We start from the raw sequence: 20,985 nt of genomic DNA, 5'->3' as shown, positions 1-20,985 counted from the left end.
AGAATTTCTGTTTATAACAGACTATAAATATTCAACATATTTTACTTTTTTGTTGTATTACTTCCATTGAAAAAATACTTGAAACTAAGATTTTTATCATAAGTTAAGCCTGAATAATTAAAACGGACAGACCATGTCATTTCCAAGTCATTCAATTTGATAACATTATGATTGTTTGGGCTAAGAAAAGAGACTGTTGGTTTATGAGGAAAGATAATTAATTGTGGTTTTGCCGCATTTGGTACAATTTTTCGTTGCATGCAGTAACAACTGAAGTTCAGAAGTAAAAAACTGTAAAGCATTGAACATCTGCTCGTACGAGTAGCGTTTGAGATTTACAATTCTGATGGCTAACCCAAACAGAATGATCAGTTGAATGAAGCCTGGAAATACTTGGCAATGCTTCTTTGGCTGGAAATGCTCGGCAACGGCGTTACTTCGCATTGCGATAGAAAAAGCCAGACCCGGAAGCTGTTCAAAGTCTTCGAGCGTTTGTTTCGTCGTCCGTTAAGGTATAAGAAAAAAAATTTTTTTTTCGAAAAACTAATATAACCTAGTTCTTCACTAGACTTTTTTCAGATAAATTTTGCATATCATTGCGGTAGGGTACTCCTCTGCATTTTCACATGCAACATAGTCTGCTATTAAACGTCCTAATAATATTATTATATGTTTTTTGCCCTAGCTAGCTAGGCTACCAAGAATTCTTTAAAATTTTAACACATGTTGTGTTGAACTTCTCGGACCCATTGAAGCAGTTCCAAAGTGAGATATGGGTGTACTTTAACCAATACCTAATATGGTTGTGTGAAAAACAACTCAGCTATCTCTCAACGGAAGACGCATGTGATGTCACTGACAACTTCTTAGATACAGTCCGGTATTTATCCTAGATGCTTCACTTCAGGTTTCAAACCAATGCTAAATCAAGTATATAATGAAAGACAACTTATCTTGTTACTACTTTAGTGTCACCAGTACAAATAGTCCAACACTTATTCCGATGTCAGCATAGTTTTAGTATCACAATATCTTCTAACATTTAGCACTGAAGCTAACAATTTGTTAGGAAAAATCGTTAATTTCACAACATGATATTTGATTTGCAAAAATATGTCACACGTAAAAATTTTCACTTCTTTTTTTATGCACAGCCTACTCAGTTTCTTATTGTAAAACCATTAACAATTAAAACCATTAAAATATTACCAAAGAAGTTTTCCTCGACTGAATACGTAAACCACAAAAACTACTATAACATTGTTTGTTCTAGTATTTTACTCCTATTGGCTCGGTGGTATTTACTTTCATGGTATTGTATGGTTGTCGTAAATAAGTCGTACTTATATTGGATTGAACGATTACTTTTTTGGTCAAATATTTATTTCACGTGACCAAAAAGGCCATTTCTCAGTTCAATCTGCAAAAATGGTCGTACCCGTTTCTCAGTAAAGTCGTACTTTAATACAGATGCACACAATTTATTAATACGAACGATAACCTATAACCGGAAGGTTCAGAAAGCAAATCCGTTTTATTTGTATTTACGTCCTCCAGTTATGTCTGTGAAATTACCCACTCGCCTTTTTCATCTAAAATTGTTAATTTTTGTTCTGCTATTCCTTCACTCTTCAATGTAAGTTTCATCCGAGGATACAATTACTATTAACCGAAAACTTAGATGAGTAGATATTCTGTTTCATTTGAAATATATCAATCAAATGGTCATTTTCAAAGTCAAACTGAAGAAAAGTAGAACATGAAAAAGGATGAAATAATTTCATGTTTTACCGGTCAGCTATTCACCTGTTACGCATGTTGCATCAGCTTGTCGTGATATTTCATGAAACCCTAACGACATATAAGACTCTACCTTTCCATGTATGTATCCATTGAATGCGGCATACAGCTTATCTTCAGCATTGAATGGTGAGATACAACGTGAGAAGATAATTTCCAACTTCAAAGATGTCTAATCCCTAAAGAAACCAACACTCATGTATAACCCATTATCACATGTTTATCATTCGTCTAGCGGTTCTATAATCGAATGGGACAAAAATGCGAATAAAACTAAACACGTTACAAATCGAATCAGGTACCAGAAATAGTAAATGTCGCAGGCGTTGTCTTTCGATCAAACGATTTGAGCAAGTATTGTTTACCGAAAAAGTTTGCTCACACACCAGCACAGGGCTGACAATCAAAAGTACTGTATAAGTGTGTGACGGTCAAGCATGCTCTTCATCATCGCGATAACGAATACGATTATTTATTTGACCGAATCGAGCCTGCAGCAACAGTATCTTTCTCGTTATCACAATGAACGGACGCGCGGCAGTCGTGTTTAGTTTAATTTGGTTGGTGTCCTTCGGTGAAGGTGCCAAAATCCTGACAATCATGCCTTTGGGAGGCAAATCGCACGACATCATTGGAGCAGCATTCGCGAAAACGTTGGCAGAAGCGGGCCACGACTTGACCGTCATCACGGCTTACCCAATGAAAAATCCACCGGAGAACTACCGGCAAATTGTACTGACTGGAATGTTGGAAAAGGCAGATAATCAAAGCATGAACATGTTCGAACTTCACGGTGGACTCATATCGTCAATGATGCTACTGGCTTTCTTGTACCAAGCATTACCAGCCATGCTGTACGAGGCTGCCATGCAACATCCGAACGTTGAAAAACTTTCCAGCTCAAATGAGAAGTTCGATCTTGTCATACTGGAATCATTTTTGGCTGAATCGTTCTATGGATTTGCACAGCATTTTGATGCACAATTGATTACCTTTTCTGCATTTGGAAATTCATTGTGGACTAATCATCTTGTCGCAGCACCCGGTCCAGCTTCCCACGAAGCACATTTTCTGCTTCATTATACTGATCGCATGACATTTTCGGAACGCTTTGTCAATGCGTTGGTCACTCTGATTGACGCGGTCTTTTACAACTGGATTTATCTACCAACACAAAAGGATTTCTACAATCAAGCATTTCCGAATGCGAAACAGACATTCGAGGAACAGATGAGAAATGTTTCGCTAGTGTTCTTGAATCAACATTTTGTATTAAGCAGCCCGAGGCCATACCCACCGAACATGATAGAAGTCGGTGGACTCCAAATAGAAGAACCAAAACCACTACCGAAGGTACGTTCTTATCGGCCATATCAACTCAAGTCATGAGACTAGAAAGTATTATATAATGTAATCAACGGTGATTGATTTGTCTATAACAATTTTCAGGATCTGCAACAATATCTGGATGAAGCCACCGATGGAGTGATCTATTTCTGTATGGGATCCAATTTGAAATCTACGGAGATTTCTGTTGAAAAACGGGAAGCATTTTTGAAGGCGTTTTCCAAATTGAAACAACGTGTCCTGTGGAAATTTGAAGATGATTCGATTCCGAATCAACCGGCGAATTTAATGATCAAAGCATGGATGCCTCAAAATGACATCCTTGCCCATCCCAATGTGAAACTGTTCATCACCCACGGAGGCAACTTGGGAACTACGGAGTCTTTGTATCACGGAAAACCGATGGTTGGAGTCCCGATTTTCGGTGATCAAATGATGAACGTTGAAAAGTCCGTTCGAGCGGGTTATGCCGTGCTGTTGAAATGCTCCGATATTAGCGAATCTTCGGTTTCCCAAGCTATCAACACAGTTCTAAATGATCCAAAGTACGCAAAAAATGCCAAGCTAACTTCGGAACGATTTCGGGATAAACCAATGACACCGAAACAAAGTGTCGTCTACTGGGTTGAATATATATTGCGGCATGGAGGAGCACCGCAGCTTCGATCACCCGCTATGGAACTGTCCTATCTGCAGTATCATTCAGTTGACGTTTTAGCTGTGCTATTGCTTATTTTAATAGCGAGTTCAGTCATTAGCTTGTACATACTCAAGAAAATCTATCGAACGATTTTCAGATCTAAAGTTACCAAAGGTAAGAAAAAGCGAGAGTAGAGCTGTTTTAGCTTTGACACATTTCTAGAAATTACGACAAACCATTTCAAGATCGAGGAAGAACAAGTATTTTATTGTAATATTGTTTCAGTTCTATTAATGTTGAATAGTGCGTTAGAAAATTTTGTTGTTTTTTAGGAATCGTACTTTATACCATAACATTTTTATTTAAAAATTTGTTAAAAAAAGCAAACTTTACAGCTTTATAAATACAGTGCCATCGTCAAATTCGTGCAATTATTCCGTAACATATTTAATAAATTGTTAGAAAACTTTTATAACTTCTCTTAAAGTATTAGAGAATTTTAGTGAATTTAGTTTAAATACAAGAAACAGTTAAATTTTGTTTAATATTCATCAAAATCTTGGATTAGAAAATGTACAAACTTAGTAAAATAGTTATTTATCGATTTATTTTATTATGTCATTCATTTGGTATCAACAATAGAAATACACTTTTCGAAACCGTCAATCGTGCTCGCTCAATGATTATTTCAAATACATTTTAAGTTTAGTCACTGTATTCTACATTTTAATGTTACTGTGCTATTGTTTCGATATTGAAAATACCTCAATTAGATATTACTCTGATCATGCGGGTGACAGTTTTAAGTGTTCTGTATAGATATTTTAGCTTAAAATTCAACCTCACGAATATCACTTTAAGCTCTTTTGCTAGTCGGAGACAAGGGCATAATGAGGTATGCGTTAACTATTTTCTTCTTATCGGGAAGACTTGAACAAGTTCTCTCGTGTCTAGTTCACCTCTCAATAATTGGCATATTATTTAAATATTCATCGCAGTTTAACCCCCTCTCGAAACCTTAAAAAATAATTATGTTATAAAAACTCTTCTCTATAAATATGACGAATTTCGAGCCAAACCCGAACAAATGTTGAAAGAACCAAACTTTCTGGACTTGTAGACTTTTTTGTCGATTTACGAAACAATACAATGATTTTGATAAGATTTTGTCTCAACAAAGGCGATCAAGTTCCCTAGCAACCGATCATACATTGCAAGATGGGCACATTAAAAAAAAGTTTTTCAAGCAAAAACTATCGCCCTTATTCTGAATAACGACGTATTGATTTTTCGATAAAATGTGGTTCGATCGAATCATAGCTACCTTTGATTTTGCTAGCGTTATGGGGAATACAAATGAAATACGAGGTCTGTTCAAAAAGTTCTCGGAATTTTTTAATTGCGCGCGTCTGGAGAGTCCGGTGGTCAAAATTTTTTTTATTGTGTTGGTACATATGTCCCTAATGTATGGTGAAATTTTCAGCTGTATTCATTGTTTACATTCTGTCTTGTAGCGGCTGGTGTAGACGTGTTTTTTTTAGCTCGGCGATTTTTGTTAGTTTAAACAATGGAAGAATTGAAGAGTCAAAGAATTTGTATTAAATTTTGCGTGAAAAATGAAATAAAGTGTAACCAAGTGTGCGAAATGTTACAGAGAGCCTACGGTGAGTCTGCTATGAAAAAACAAGTGTTTACGAGTGGTATAAGCGATTCCAAGATGGCCGCGAAGACGTTGAAGACGACGAACGCTCCGGTCGACCCAGCACGTCAATAATCGATGAAAATGTGGGAAAAGTGGAAAAAATGATTATGGATGATCGCCGAATCACTATTAGAGAAGTTGCTGATGAAGTTGGCATATCAGTTGGCTCATGCCATCATATTTTTTCAAATGTTTTGGGCATGAAACGAGTGGCAGCAAAATTCGTTCCAAAACTGCTTAGTTTTGATAAAAAAACGACTTTTAAGACTTTAATCATGCCCCAACCTCCTTATTCACCAGATATCGCTCCGTGTGATTTTTTCCTATTCCTAAAGTTGAAGAAACCCATGAAAGGACAGCGTTTTTCATCGATTGAAGAGATAAAGGCAGAATCGCTGAGAGTGCTACAGAGCATTACAAAAAGTGACTATCAGGGGTGTTTCGAAGACTGGAAAAAACGCTGGCATAAGTGTATTATATCTAGGGGGATTACTTTGAAGGGGACCATATAGATGTAGACGAATAAATAAATATTTTTTTAGAAAAATGAGAATTCCGGGTACTATTTGAACAGACCTCGTACGAGGAAAAAAACGATACGACGTTATTCAGAATAAGGGCGTATTTCTTGTCCAAACTAAGTTTTTTATTCAGTCTCTTTTTAGTAAAAACTAAACTAAACTGTTGGTAGTTGCAAATCTCCAAAAAGTATCAGTGCTGGATAAGATTTAATTTTTGGTATATAAACTTTTTTCGCTTCAAACGCCTATCTTACAATGGCCCTTGTTTCGTTCAAAGAAAGAACGGATTTTTACAGGATCGTTTTATTTCAGTGTAAAATTCGATAAGAATTTTTTTCAGCATTTTCATCTGAAAATTAAACTTATTTGGAGAACTTCACAACAACAACAATTTTTTGTAGCACTTGTCATTTTTCTACTCTAAATAACTGCAGAAAATTGGTAATCTATCCCTTTTCAAACAATAGTCTAGATCAATTTTGGAAAAATAAAGCGGTCTAAGTGTTTTTTTGTGATAAAATCTATTACCAGTTCCAAACACGATCTTGCATAAAATTCGTCTATTCGAAAACTACACTAAAAAAAATCGATTTTCAAAATTTTAGGTCAATTTACAAAAAAGAACACCACTTTCGAATTCAATGAAACTTTGTCCCAAGGTAGGTTCCATTCCAACCGTCCATGAATTGTAAGGCGAGAAGTTTTAGGAAAAGAGTGTTTCTAACTAAAACTTTTTCCTGTCCATTATTGATGCTTTTTGCAAACATCGAGCAACCTGTATTCTTTGAAATCACCTCTCAAATTGAGATTCATTAAATTCTTGGATGATAATGAATTTCTGGTAAGTTGAGTTTCCGATAAAACAATACAGCAAATTTTTTTATTGTGGGACTGTGGAAGTTTTTCAATATTTTTATTGGAAAATTTGACTGATTTTGTGAAAATCAATAGTATAATACTTTTTGTAGGTTTTGTCCATATGAACTGTATAAATAAAAATGGTTAAAAAAGTCCACCCTTTGTAAAAGACAGTCTAGATCAATATTGGGAAAACGAAGTACGTAATGCGAAATTTTAAGACAATGGCCCTTATTACCGTTCTCACTTCCACTTTCACATTCACTTCACTTACATGTCACTTCACTTGATTTTACCTATCACCAGTATCACGCATCGTGAAGTGATCACTGTGATGGAAAAAACTATTTTTTTCAATAAAATGTTGGTGGCGTGATGTTCATAATGACATCAAGTTCATTCAAGTAATTACTTTTGTCTCAGAAGCGACTTCCGTAATAAGGACCTACATTCACTTCACTTGATTTCCACCGTGAAGTGATACTCGTAATAAGGGTCACAGTCACTTCACTTGGTTTTCACCGTGTAGTGACACCGGTAATAAGGGCCTTCAATCGATTTTCACCGTGAAGTGATACCGATAATAAGGGTCAATGTCTACACGTCCAGAAAGTTTCTTTCAAATGTGAGAAAATTTTGACAACTTCGACTTAGCGAGAAATTCGTCACATTTAAGTCAATTATTAAATGAAAAATTTTCAACAAACGTTTACATATTTCCATGCGTATGGAAATTATGTTAATCATCATGTTCTGAAACCCCCTCCGAAAAATTTTCCCTGGGTACGCGCCTGAATTATGACCATCACGTCACCAATAAAAATGAGTTGTTTTCACTACACTCCAGTACACTATGCGTAATACTGGCCCTTATTACCGTTCTCACTTCCACTTTCACATTCACTTCACTTACATGTCACTTCACTTGATTTTCCCTATTACCAGTATCACGCATTGTGAAGTGATCACTGTAGTGGAAAAACTCATTTTTTCAACGAAATGTTGGTGGCGTGATGTTCATAATGACATCAAGTTCATTCAAATAATTACTTTTGTCTTTAAAGCGATTGCCGTGCTAAGGACCTAAATTCACTTCACTCGATTTTCACCGTGAAGTGATACCGATAATAAGGGTCCCAATCACTTCACTTGGTTTTCACCGTGTAGTGATACCTGTAATATGGGCCACTGGTAATAGGTAAAATCAAGTGAAGTGGAAGTGGAAGTGGAAGTGGAAGTGAAAGTGGAAGTGGAAGTGGAAGTGGAAATGAAAGTGGAAGTTGAAGTGGAAGTGGAAGTGAAAGTGGAAGTGAAAGTGGAAGTGGAAGTGGAAGTGGAAGTGGAAGTGGAAGTGGAAGTGGAAGTGGAAGTGGAAGTGGAAGTGGAAGTGATAAAGATAATAAAGACCAGAGGCTTCTCATATAGAAAGGTTATGCAGTCACTGTGAAAACCGCCTTTGGAACCAAGGCCCGGAGGCCTGAGAGTCATATACCATTCGACTCAGTTCGTCGAGTACGCAAAATGTCTGTATGTGTGTGTATGTATGTATGTAACATTTTTTTGCACTCACTTTTCTCGGAGATGGCTGAACCGATTTTCATGAACTTATACCGTTTTCGTTTATTGATCAGAGCAGCCCGAAAGCTGACCCAGAGTCGCCCAAACAACGTTTTAAATGTTTGTTTTAGCAACCTGAGGTCGCTCTAGATCAGACTCCAATCGCGTAGTTTCGCTCTGAAAATTTTCTCGGGTCGCACCACGCATCCAGCCGAGTTTGTTTATTTTATCTTTTTTTCATGAGTTGTTGTTTAGGGCGCGCACCACGTGTTCGTTTTACTCGGAGTCAGACGCCCTTATTCTGAATAACGTCGTATCGTTTTTCCCTCGTATTTCATTAGTATTCCCCATAACGCTAGCAAAATCAAAGGTAGCTATGATTCGATCGAACCACATTCGATCGAAAAATCAATACGTCGTTATTCAGAATAAGGGCGAGAGTAGCCCGCGTCTAGGTTCAAAAACGAAAACGGTATTAGATTTATATGAAAGGTCTTGTAACCTCACACAAAGTTTCTGAATTTTATTTGGGTCCAACTTCCGGTTCCGGAACTATAGGGTGACATGTGCAAAAAAAATGAAAATAAGTACACTTACTTTTCTCAAAGACGGCTGAACCGATTCTCACAGACTTAGATTCAAATGAAAGGTATAATTGTCCTATACAAAGTTCCTGAATTTTATTTTGATCCGACTTCCGGTTTCGGAGTTGCAGGGTAATTAGTGAAAAAACTCTTATTTCAAATGACTTCCTCACTTTTCTCAGAGATGACGTGACCGATTTCAACAAACTTAGATTCAAATGAAAGGTCTCATGGTCCCATACAAAACCGCCAAATTCATCCGGATCCGACTTCTAGTTCCGGAATTATATGGTGAAGTGTGTTTAAAATTGGATACCGTCACTTGAAGCAGCGAAACAGAACACACACGAAAATTTCGTAACTTGCCTCGAAACTATTCCAATCGGTAGCCATTATCAATAGACAACCAAACAACCCGATTCCGGCTATGCTGGTTCTCGTTTTCTGATTCCGGAAGCGCCGGAAATAAAAAATAAAATAATTGCCAAATTTGCTTCAAAACTATTCCAATCGGTAGTCATTGTCAGTAGGCGGCCAAACATAAATTTGGCTTTTCTTGTTCTTTGGTTTTTGATGAACGACCGAAGATTGTGGCCATAGATTCAAAAGTGGATCCCAGTCACATTTCTCGAACCAACTTCGATTATACCCGTTCCCAAATTCCGGTTTCGGAAGTACCTCTTTTCGTTTCCTCAGAGATGGCCTAACCGACTTGAGTACTGTTTCACTCTGTAGGTTATACGAGTTAATGGACAAACCTTTTTGTTTTTTTAAGAATCACACATTTATATATGAGAATATGTGAGAAATATGAGAAAGGCATCAATACACCACTAGGTGGATTAAAACACGTTTTTGACTTTATCATAATTGGTCAGTCAGATCATGCTGCATCGATCGGAACAAATAGTAATCGGAAGGAGCAATGTCTGGACAATACGGTGGGTCAGGTAGGACTTTCCATTTAAATGTTTCTAAGAATGTTATAATGCAAAATTAATATTGTAATAAAAGAAATAAAGCGAAACTGCATGAATTGAGTGCTTCAAGGTACGCGTCATAGTGGGACATATGACCGCAAGCTGAACCAGTCAGAGCAAACCTTGGACTATCAGATAATCACCCTTATTCTGAATAACGACGTATTGATTTTTCGATTGTATTTCATTTGTATTCCCAATAACACTAGAAAAATCAAGGGTAGCTAGAATTCGACCGAACCACATTCGAACGAAGAATCAATACGTCGTGATTCAGAATAAGGGCGAATAAAATCGCACAAAAATACGTTTTCGTTTCAGAGCGATTGGGTTTTGCAGATGAACACCCTTATTCTGAATAGCGACGTATCGTTTTTTCGATCGTATTTCATTCGTATTCCTAATAATGCTAGCAAAATCAAAGGTAGCTAGGATTCGACCGAACCATATTCGATCGAAAAACTAATACGTCGTTATTCAGAATAAGGGCGGATGTCGATGTTTGGCTAGGGTCGACCCATCATTTTCTGCACTTGGGATGCTCAAATTAAATACATTTTCTTATCTTCGTTACAATCCGGTGCAGAAAACACGTCAAACAAGCAAAATTTCGCTCACCGTGTTTTGCTTTTACTGCTGTCATTCATTCATCTCATAAGGAACCGATTTTCCCACCTTCCGAATCTTTCCCATGACGAACAGGCACTAACACTTGCAATTGACTAAACAGCAACGATTTTCCGGAACGTTATTCTATAGCAAACTGTTTAGTAATCCCTGTTTGCAAAGATATCTATTGCAAAAATCCATCGGACAGTTTCCGATGTCATCGAACTAAGTCGAATTGTATATAACACTAGGGGTCTACGGGACTCCGATCAACAATGTGTTTTCCAGAACTTCTATAGCATTTCAATGGAAAAAAGTGAAAAATTATTCGCCATCATTGTAGCAGTTCTTAATTTTTGAGGGCCGTCCATCGCCATTTTCTTGTATCAAATGACATTATTTTGTTTCCCTTGAACATAACCTTCTCTCGCAAAACTGAACCCCAAAATGGCCATTTTATTGCTACCACCGGAACTCCCTTAACAGTATCACATCCGCGGTTCACACAAAAGAAAAAAAATCCCGAAACAGTGAAATATCTATGTAATAAAAACGATCATAAAAATTAGAGACGTGATGGTGGATCGTACCCGCGACCCCTTCCGCAGCTGACATACTTCAAATGAACTGCCTGTCGCGTGTTGTAACCGCTGCGGTCTCGGTTGACTAATTTATCTACCAGGTAATGGATTCCGGCTTGTCGTTATTCCCGCGGCTAACAGCAATTAACGATGAAAAATTAACCCCTTGCTCCCGACTCACAAACGGCTGAATACGCATAAATCCTGGGGATGTGAACAAATCCGGTTCGGCATTAAAAATGAGTGATTTTTTCCTTTTTGATTCCCGTTGACTTCGCTCCGAGGGCGGAAAATTCCGGAATTAACATATCACTGGTGCGAAATCTATGCTGTCCCCATAATAAATAGTTTCTGTTAACTATTTCGAAGTAACTTTCACAAACTGTTAGCATGAATACTAATTTGAGAAATTAATCTAAAATATTGAAACATACCCATCTGAATGTTGAAACAGTACGTACCTGAAACGATAGAAAAATAAACAGAATAGTAAATAGTTAAGAATCGTATAATTCTTTTTATTTCGCAATATGGCTAGTGAAAAAATGCCATTGAATTCAACTGCTAACAGTATTCTTCCTAACAAAACAGATCGACATGTCGCAACAACTTTGAATAAATCTACTCATTCCAGAGAACTCACGGGCAAACTTTACAATTCGACGGGAAACTCAAATATTTGGCCAGAGCATTATTCTGTCAGTTATTTCGATGGAAAGGATCCGCTCAGTCTACATACCATGGGGGGAATGGTCGGAGCAACTTTTCTTTTTTCTCCCACGAAAAAAACGGTAGTCCTAGAACAAGACCAAATTGGATTGTGCCCTAAAAGTAGTACTTTTACTATAATGTTGTCCGCTTTTTTTTAGTATCAGAACGAGTGCAATCCTGAGACATGAATCAAGTAGAATATCAATAGAGACACATAAGTTAATAGTTTTGATGTTTTAGTTTGACTATTTTTTGCTACAATCCTGGCTCATCAACCACACTCACTCGTTGCAAGAAACCAACGGTTTTGAATTTTAACTAGTTGAAACAATCGTACTCGTGCCGTAAGAACTTTAAACTGAAATTGCCACGACGGTGTTCGAAACAAAAAAAAAGTACTCCCCCGTTGTTCATCGAAACGCTCTGTAAACGCTCCGTCAGGAGATAATTATTCAAAATTTGCAAAGTTCGTTACCACGCTCGGAATACCAATGAATCGACGACGTGAATGTTGAGCCGATGAAGAGTCCGAATTGCTAACTAGCAGACTAATTATTTCGTTTAATTCTTTTGCATGATAAGTCGCTTCTCCTTGGGTCAAGCTGTGAAAGCCTGGAGGCAAAATTCAACTGCAAAAGACGCTTAACTGTCGTTCCGGCTTGGATGTTTTATACTCACTAATCTTACATTGATCAAATTAACAAATAATCACGGTTCTCATTAGAAGTCGTTTTTCTTCCGTCGTCAAGAGTTACATTTTCACTTTCTACGACAGAAGTGCGTCATTAATCATCTTCCAGGGAAATTCGTAACCGTTGACGTTGTGCTTTAATGATAAAGCAAGAGGTGCTAAAAACTCATCCCATCGGATGTACTGCGAGCCCGTTGCTTGCAAACATCTCGGGTATGACGAAACTTCGTGCTTTCCTTTAACGTCCTCAGATACACAAACACACACACACGCCTCTCTAGTTGCCGTACCGAATGTAGCTGAAGACTTCAAAGCTGGATACCGGCGGTTCATCAGCCGGAGTGCAGCCACCCGGCGATGGCTTCCCAGTGCATTCATTATGCGTTAATTAGCTTCGGTGAGCTCCTATTTCGTGTCCTCGCTTTAGTCAATCCCTCTACCGTTAGCCAAGTGGCTTTCAACTCTGAATAGCTTTTCACAGTTTTCGAGAGTTGGCGAACAACTCGTTCAACTGAAGGGTGGTTGTAACGGATTATAAATGACTCCAGTTACTTCACAGTTTGATTTCACAAGCAGCCAAATTGAGTGCTCGTTATTCTGTGGGTTGCGTAGTTCAAAAATGGCTCAGTACAATCGTTTAGCAGTATCAGGTAAGTCATCTGAATGGGCAGAATTTCGTTGCCATAAATGCACAAAATCAATCATGAGCTGGGAAAAAAAGTAAATTTTCATTTTAGAATTACATATCATGATTAAAAGTTCTCGAATCATGAACTATTTGGGCTTATTTCACTGAAATTCAACCCTAATGCACTTTAGATTGCGGGCTATTCCTAAAGGCGTATTTAGTCTGCTTTGGCGCAAAAATTCAGGCATTTTATCTTAAAATAAGCGGTGATTTTTTTGCTGGTATCATTTTGACAACACTGTTTTGTTTGACAGATCACGCGTGAATCGTGTCCTGTCTCATTGTCAAACTTGTTCAGTTTGGTCTTGGAGCGGGTCATTTCACCGAAAGCCATTTCGCCGAAAGTCGTATCGCCGAATAGGTCATTTCGCCGGAAGTCGTTTCGCCGAAAGGGTAATTTCGCCGAAAAGGTCATGTCTCCTGTATGTTATGTCTCCTGTATAACTGATGTGGCGCAGCCACATAACCGAAGTTAAGATGGCTTGGCGGCACAAAGCCGCTGAGCCGACGCCAACTGAGTCGGCCGCCGACCCGCCGTCGAAAGCGGCGGCCTCTTGCATACAAACCTGTAACCGCCTCGTTTGCCCGGTCTACTCAAAGCTAGGTTTCTTTGCTTTAGTTAGGTACGAACGAGCGGTAGCGAGATCGGACAGTACATGAACCAAAACGGTGTGGTGTAGCCGCATTAGATATTTTTTTCATTTCCACTTAATAAACGGAAAATACCGAATAGATTTGCCTGGTAGATACACCTATGCAATTGCTTGATGCTTAGTAGCTAATAGTCAACAAGTTTTCTTGGGAACTCCGTTCTGAGGTTCATGAATCAATCTGCAATTGCAGGTCAACAAACGCTATCATCTTTCATTAGTCTTTATTTTAAATCAATTCTAATCGCGATTTTAAGACGATTTCATGATTCGGCGATATGGCCCTCTCGGCGAAATGGCATTCTGCGAAATGTCATTCGGCGAAATAACCCTTTCGGTGAAATGGCTTTCGGCGAAACGGCTCTCGGCGAAAGGACCCTGATCCGTTTGGTCTATAATTTAATCATGAATCAACTAACGAACCAACAACGGTCATGAATCAATTTACGAACGAATTCATGCTCGGTTAAGGAAGTAATTGTGTTCAGCGACGAAGCTCATTCCTGTTTGAATGGATACGTTTGGATTGAAGACCAACCAGAAGCATTGCCAGAGCTACTAATGCATCCCAAAGTAGCGCTACCTGACATGTGGTTTCAACAAGACGGTGCCACATCCCACACGGCACGCGAAACAATGACTGAATTGAGAGCCGCCTTTGGTGAACAGTTTATCTCACATTCTGGGTCCGTCAATTGACTGCCTAGATCTTGTGATTTAACGCCTTTGGACTATTTCTTGTTAAGGCCCATGTCAGCAAGAATAAACTAGCAACGATTGACGAACTGGAAGCTAATATTGAAGCATTTATTCGTGAAATACCACCGATATGTAGAAGAGAAATTCCGGCCGACATGTTGGACCTTGTATAATTCGGATAGTGATAATCGGAGGAGGTCATGTCTAGAGAGAATGATAGGAGGGATAAAAGCTCCAATCGGAGTTCAGAAATGATGATTTCGGACTGCTTTTGCTGTGTGTGCGGGAGCGTTTTGGGGCTGCAAAACTGGTTTTCTCATATCTTGTGGTGTATTCTGGTCATCTTTCAAGCAATGCTTGATTCAATTAAATTATTTGCTATCGGAAGCAATAAGTATTTACAGTTTACCCTGATTTGAGAAGCACAAAGCACAAGACACTTTTTCGATACCTCCAAATGCACGGAATCGCTTCTTCCGAAGCGATTAGATTTTGTAGTTGCTGTCCATAGTTGACCAGGGTTTAGGCTATTCAGAGTTTTTTTCGCTTGGGGTTCTTAAAACAAATCCATTCCTCCATTCCCACCACGATTCGGTACTCATAGCTCTTCACTTTTCCTTCTGTCTATAATTTAGCTCATGAGGAACCCAGCGATGGCATTTTATTAAAGTGATACACCAGTGTGTAAGGTTCATTTCTACACTGCGAAAGCATTCGGTGGGCTCCACACAGAAAGGAAAGCGTACTTCTTCTCAGTGTCCATTAGACAGATTTTAAATGTATGTTTCTATTGAAAGAAGGTGGTGCGAGAGAACCACATTCTCTTCGCATGAATCGCTCTCCTGTGCTCTCGCCTAAGTAAACCCAAATGATTACTGACGCGTGATGGTGAGCGAACACTTCTATGAACTTCAATTAATAGAGAGTAGATTTGGCCTTACTATAAAATTGTTTTTTTTTTTGCTGATTTTGCGTGCGCTACGCTTCTTTTGCTCAAACCAACCTATGTGAAATTATCTACATCCACCTCAGAGAAATGCAATAGCTCTGCTCTAGCAATTTGGTGCGTTTCAGTGCTAGAGGTAAAAGAAAATAAACACGCGCACTCTTGATGCGTCCTTACTTTATACAACAGTGTGTTGTATATATGTACAAGCTCGCTATATGAACTCGCGTTGAAGTTGTCAGTGCGAGGGGAGAAATTTCGCTTGCTCTTCGTCACACAGAGGAGATGGACATCTCTGGAGGAACCCATTTCTCCACCTTCAGATTCTTTTCCATGACGTGTAGACGATCAGAAATTAATTGACGATTATCGTTTTTTTTGAGCTTAGGTATCGTGTTTAATATTGAATTGAATTATAAATTCAATCTCAAAATTTTAGTGTTGACCTTTGTTTGAAGCAATGTTTACAAGTCGCGATCGGTAGAGCACAGCAGAGCTTAAAATTGACTCGTCTCTTCAATGAAAGAATGCAATCAAACTTTCAATTCATTCATCATTTTTTTACTGTCTCATTCGCATTCAAATCAAACAAAAAGAGAGTTGGTCTTTTAGTCTTTCCCTTCAACAAAAGAAAGTATCAATGTCAACGTCACTCATTTTTCTACGACAAGACAAAACGTGCTTGAAAGTTTAGTCGAATTTCAATTCAAACTATTTTTTGAACATATTGAAAATCTGTGAAGTTTTACTATAAAGTGAGTCTAAAATATAATAGATCGAAATTATTACACTCTAGAATCTATTTTGAAACCAAATCTAATACAGAGCATCAACGGGTAAAATTCATTAGTGTATCGATTCTCGAAGCTTCGGTTAAATATCGACACTGCACATATGATTTCCACTGCAAACCGAAAATGACTGAAAGGGTAAACAAAACAAAGAACACAATTTTGAAACAACTATTTCGCTTTTGTCGTTGACGTGGACCTTGCTCTCGAAATTTGCAAGCGGAGCTGAGAGTGACATTTCTTTTCGCCATTTTCAACTACTTTGAAAATGATTTTTATTGTGTTTTTGTTTTTTCATTTAGTGGAAAGTGGAAACGGCTTTTAAATTTTTATCTATATACGATTTTCGGTTATGGAATTAGATAGTGATTAAATTACAACCAACAAAACCACGAAAACTCACGGTTAGGTTAGGCTGCTAGGATTTAGAATTGTTCGATGTACGCTTACCAAACCCAGTCTTGTGGTAAATCTGTGTCTATCACAGCTCAGTGTGGCGGAAATGGCAAACGCGTATCAACGGATTGCATAAGAACGCAGGTTCGAGTCTTGTCTCTGAGCGTATCTTTTTCCACAAAAAATCATTTTTTCTGTGAGTTTCTCATTCATTTGGCTTCTTCAGTATATGTTTCCATTTTCCACTAAATGAAAAAAACAAAAAAAAACACAACAAAAGTCAAAGTAGATGAGAATGGCGAAAAGAAATGTCACTCTCAGCTGACTACAGAGTTTTCGTGGTTTTGTTGGTAGTAATTAAATCACTATCTAATTCCATAACCGAAAATCGTATATAGATAGAAATTTAAAAACCGTCTTTCTGAAGGCCCTTCATGGCCTTTCCTTTGAATCTGAATTTTGAAAATCAACTCAGCCATATCCGAAAAATCAATTGAAACCATTCCGAAGTCATTCGAAAATCGCAAGCCGGTATGGTAAAAGTAAGTTTTTTCAACCGCTAAAGTCCTGCCACCTACAAGAATTTTCTGGCGAATTTTAAGGCTTCTATTTACCTACAATTTTTTTACCTTCATTGAGTTTTGAGTGTATAACGGTTTCACAATGGGATTTTCCCTGTTCCTAAATAAACAAACAAACTCTTTTTTTTACCCCTATTAATTTGCTAAGAAATATGTATTTAATCTTCATGGAAACAGTTACTAGTACTGAATGGAAACATATATTGGAGAAGCCAAATGAATGAAAAACTAACAGGAAAGATGATATATTAGGAAAAGATACGCTCAGAGACAGTACGTTCTACCATGTCTGACTGCGTGTTAGAGTGTCTAATAACAAGGTTCAGAGTGGCGAAATGGTGCGCGTACGCACGGAATGCATAAGAACGCAGATTCGTGTCCTGTCTCTCGTATCTTTTACCAATAAATCATCTTTTCTGTTAGTTTTTCATTCATTTGACTTTTCCAAAATATGCTTCCACTCAGTCATTGCAAAAAACTGAATTTAGTTTTGGCAGCTTTACGTCAAACAAACTAAAATTAATAAATAGCTAGTAGTTAGAAGAATTTTAGAGATCAGAGCCTTTTCGTTGAGTCATTTCGCCAACCGCTGATTCACCGAAAGTCCATTAATCCGATGGAACCCTTAAACAGATTTTCATTTGTTACAAATCCCATCAAAGACAAAATATCGATTTTATGGCTGCCATTATACGGTTAAGCTTTCAAGTTCAATAGCGATAATGTAGTGAAAGTTAATATAACTTCATTTGTCCTTGATGCATACCTTACATATTTCACTTCACATCAATAGAATCGATGTTAAAGTGACGTAATAATGGCTCAGAACTATACATAACGGGACACAATAGGCGGACCTTTCGTCGTAGGCCTTCATAACAAATTTTGCTTTCCTTTCATCAATAGCCTCAAAAATAAACAAACACACAGTGAATTGTCCTCACCAACCTTTCGGTTACAGTCTCGCAGCAATCTGTCATCAGACAAACAGCACTTGTCTGGCGGACGATTTTCTGACCCTTCGCATACAAGAGCGATGCCAGGGTTACGATCCGCTCCCCACCCGTTCCCACATTTCCATTTCGTTGCTCGACTCCGAAGAAAGCGACGACTTTAAAATGAAATATGCTTTCTTCACTGGGTTTTATGTCTTTTCTATGAAAATGTTTTCCCGCTTCTTTACAATCCTCATAATTTGCTATTTTATTTCGTTAATTTTATAACGATGATAATGTTTATTTATCTGTGTTTATGCTCCCTCTTCCGGAAAATGCTGATGTCGACAAATGAATGGAAAAGACGGCTAGCAGGGACAATCCTTCACTGTGAATGGGTTTCATTCATCGCAGACAGGCAACGTGATACGACCCGAAGAAAAAGGGGGGATGCGGAGAATCGGTGGAAATAGTGAAATTTATATTATCAGTTTGGAGAGTTTATGACGATGATGTCTACTTTTGTGTCGTAGCTTTGTTCCGGAAATGAACTTACCATTAAGGAAATTGCTCGAATAACAGAAGTGAAAGACAATTTCCGGCAATGTTCTACAGTTCGTTTTCAAGTGGTGACAGTCAAAATTTACGAGAACTTTGAATGAACAGCGAAAAAAGTCATAATTTTTCCCCCGTTCTTTTCTGGGCACCTTCGAATACCATCATAAAAATTCAATCACAATTAGTTCAACTTCCTTTGGCGAGTGGACATTAATATTCTCAACACGCTCTCACGTGGACTCCAAAGCGCACCAAGCACAGGACGGGACAACTTGATCAATTCACCAAATGGGCTCACGGAGCGCGGCTTCTCGACACCATCATCGACACCCAATCGAATTAATTATTGATTGGCAGTTTCGTTACGTAGCATTAATTGAATTCGGCACTGACCACTGTGGGAAGTGAAACCGAAAGTAAACTGATACGAACGGATCCCAAATCCCTCGATGTCACAAGGCTTAACAGGAGACCAGAGGCTGAGCAACCAATTCATTAAAACATATGTGGGCGATGCTGCCAAAAGCAGACCAGTGTAAAAGTGAATACGCGAATAAGTACACCATCTAACGGTTTCGAGTGATGCCGGAAATGGGTTCTCGCAGCGTGTTCCGGTCTTCACGGAAAGATTCGTATTTTTATTGTTAATTCAATGTGTTATTTCATTTCATGGTTTCTTGGATTCTTTGTCTAATGATTTAGTAGTTCTTGTTTTTTTTTTGAATTCGTAGTTTCTTGTTTTTTTTTTTGATTTTTTAGCGTTTTTTTTAAATACCCAAGTTTTTTGGTTTCTTGATTTCTAGCTTTCTTGGTTTCTTAGTTTCTTAGTTTCTTAGTTTCTTAGTTTCTTGGTTTCTTGGTTTCTTGGTTTCTTGGTTTCTTGGTTTCTTGGTTTCTTGGTTTCTTGGTTTCTTGGTTTCTTGGTTTCATGGTTTCTTGGTTTCTTGGTTTTTTGGTTTTTTGGTTTTTTGGTTTCTTGGTTTCTTGGTTTCTTGGGTTCTTGGTTTCTTGGTTTCTTGGTTTCTTGGTTTTTTTGGTTTCTTGGTTTCTTGGTTTCTTGGTTTCTTGGTTTCTTGGTTTCTTGGTTTCTTGGTTTCTTGGTTTCTTGGTTTCTTGGTTTCTTGGTTTCTTGGTTTCTTGGTTTCTTGGTTTCTTGGTTTCTTGGTTTCTTGGTTTCTTGGTTTCTTGGTTTCATGGTTTCTTGGTTTCTTGGTTTCTTGGTTTCTTGGTTTCTTGGTTTCATGGTTTCTTGGTTTCTTGGTTTCTTGGTTTCTTGGTTTCTTGGTTTCTTGGTTTCTTGGTTTTTTGGTTTCTTGGTTTCTTGGTTTCTTGGTTTTTTGGTTTCTTGGTTTCTTGGTTTCTTGGTTTCTTGGTTTTTTGGTTTCTTGGTTTCTTGGTTTCTTGGTTTCTTGGTTTCTTGGTTTTTTGGTTTCTTGGTTTCTTGGTTTCTTGGTTTTTTTGGTTTCTTGGTTTCTTGGTTTCTTGGTTTTTTGGTTTCTTGGTTTCTTGGTTTCTTGGTTTCTTGGTGTCTTGGTTTCTTGGTTTCTTGGTTTCTTGGTTTCTTGGTTTCTTGGTTTCTTGGTTTCTTGGTTTCTTGGTTTCTTGGTTTCTTGGTTTCTTGGTTTCTTGGTTTCTTGGTTTCTTGGTTTCTTGGTTTCTTGGTTTCTTGGTTTCTTGGTTTCTTGGTTTCTTGGTTTCTTGGTTTCTTGGTTTCTTGGTTTCTTGGTTTCTTGGTTTCTTGGTTTCTTGGTTTCTTGGTTTCTTGGTTTCTTGGTTTCTTGGTTTCTTGGTTTCTTGGTTTCTTGGTTTCTTGGTTTCTTGGTTTCTTGGTTTCTTGGTTTCTTGGTTTCTTGGTTTCTTGGTTTCTTGGTTTCTTGGTTACTTGGTTCCTTGGTTCCTTGGTTTCTTGGTTTCTTGGTTTTTTAGTTTTAGACCTGAGACCTGAGACCTGAGACTAATGAAATATGAAGCAAACTAGCAACAGAAAAAGGACTGAACCAGACGAAGTATAGGAATTGGAATAGGAATAGGAACAGGAACAGGAATAGGAATAGGAATAGGAATAGGAATAGGAATAGGAATAGGAATAGGAATAGGAATAGGAATAGGAATAGGAATAGGAATAGGAATAGGAATAGGAATAGGAATAGGAATAGGAAT

The 20,985-nt window shown here is 38.0% G+C and overlaps 2 protein-coding genes across 16 annotated transcripts in view; one reads left to right on the top strand and one right to left on the bottom strand.

Annotated features, from left to right (window-relative positions):
- LOC131436556 (calmodulin-binding transcription activator 1) overlaps positions 1–20,985 on the bottom strand; it is a 477,355-nt gene that overhangs the window by 312,046 nt on the left and 144,324 nt on the right. The window lies entirely within an intron of this gene.
- LOC131436559 (UDP-glucosyltransferase 2-like) lies at positions 2,251–4,221 on the top strand. Its single transcript, XM_058605345.1, has 2 exons — positions 2,251–3,153; positions 3,250–4,221. Exons 1-2 carry the CDS (start codon positions 2,323–2,325, stop codon positions 3,979–3,981), a joined length of 1,563 nt encoding a protein of 520 aa, XP_058461328.1. The 5' UTR covers positions 2,251–2,322; the 3' UTR covers positions 3,982–4,221.

This window comes from Malaya genurostris, chromosome 3 (genome assembly GCF_030247185.1).
Source record: "Malaya genurostris strain Urasoe2022 chromosome 3, Malgen_1.1, whole genome shotgun sequence".
Lineage (NCBI taxonomy): Eukaryota > Metazoa > Arthropoda > Insecta > Diptera > Culicidae > Malaya > Malaya genurostris.
This window is presented reverse-complemented; position numbering and strand designations above follow the sequence as displayed.

Coding starts and splice junctions, on each gene's coding strand:
- LOC131436559 (XM_058605345.1), top strand. CDS start 2,323: ATGAACGGACGCGCGGCAGTCGTGTTTAGTTTAATTTGGTTGGTGTCC. Junction 3,154..3,249: donor AACCAAAACCACTACCGAAG/GTACGTTCTTAT, acceptor AACAATTTTCAG/GATCTGCAACAATATCTGGA.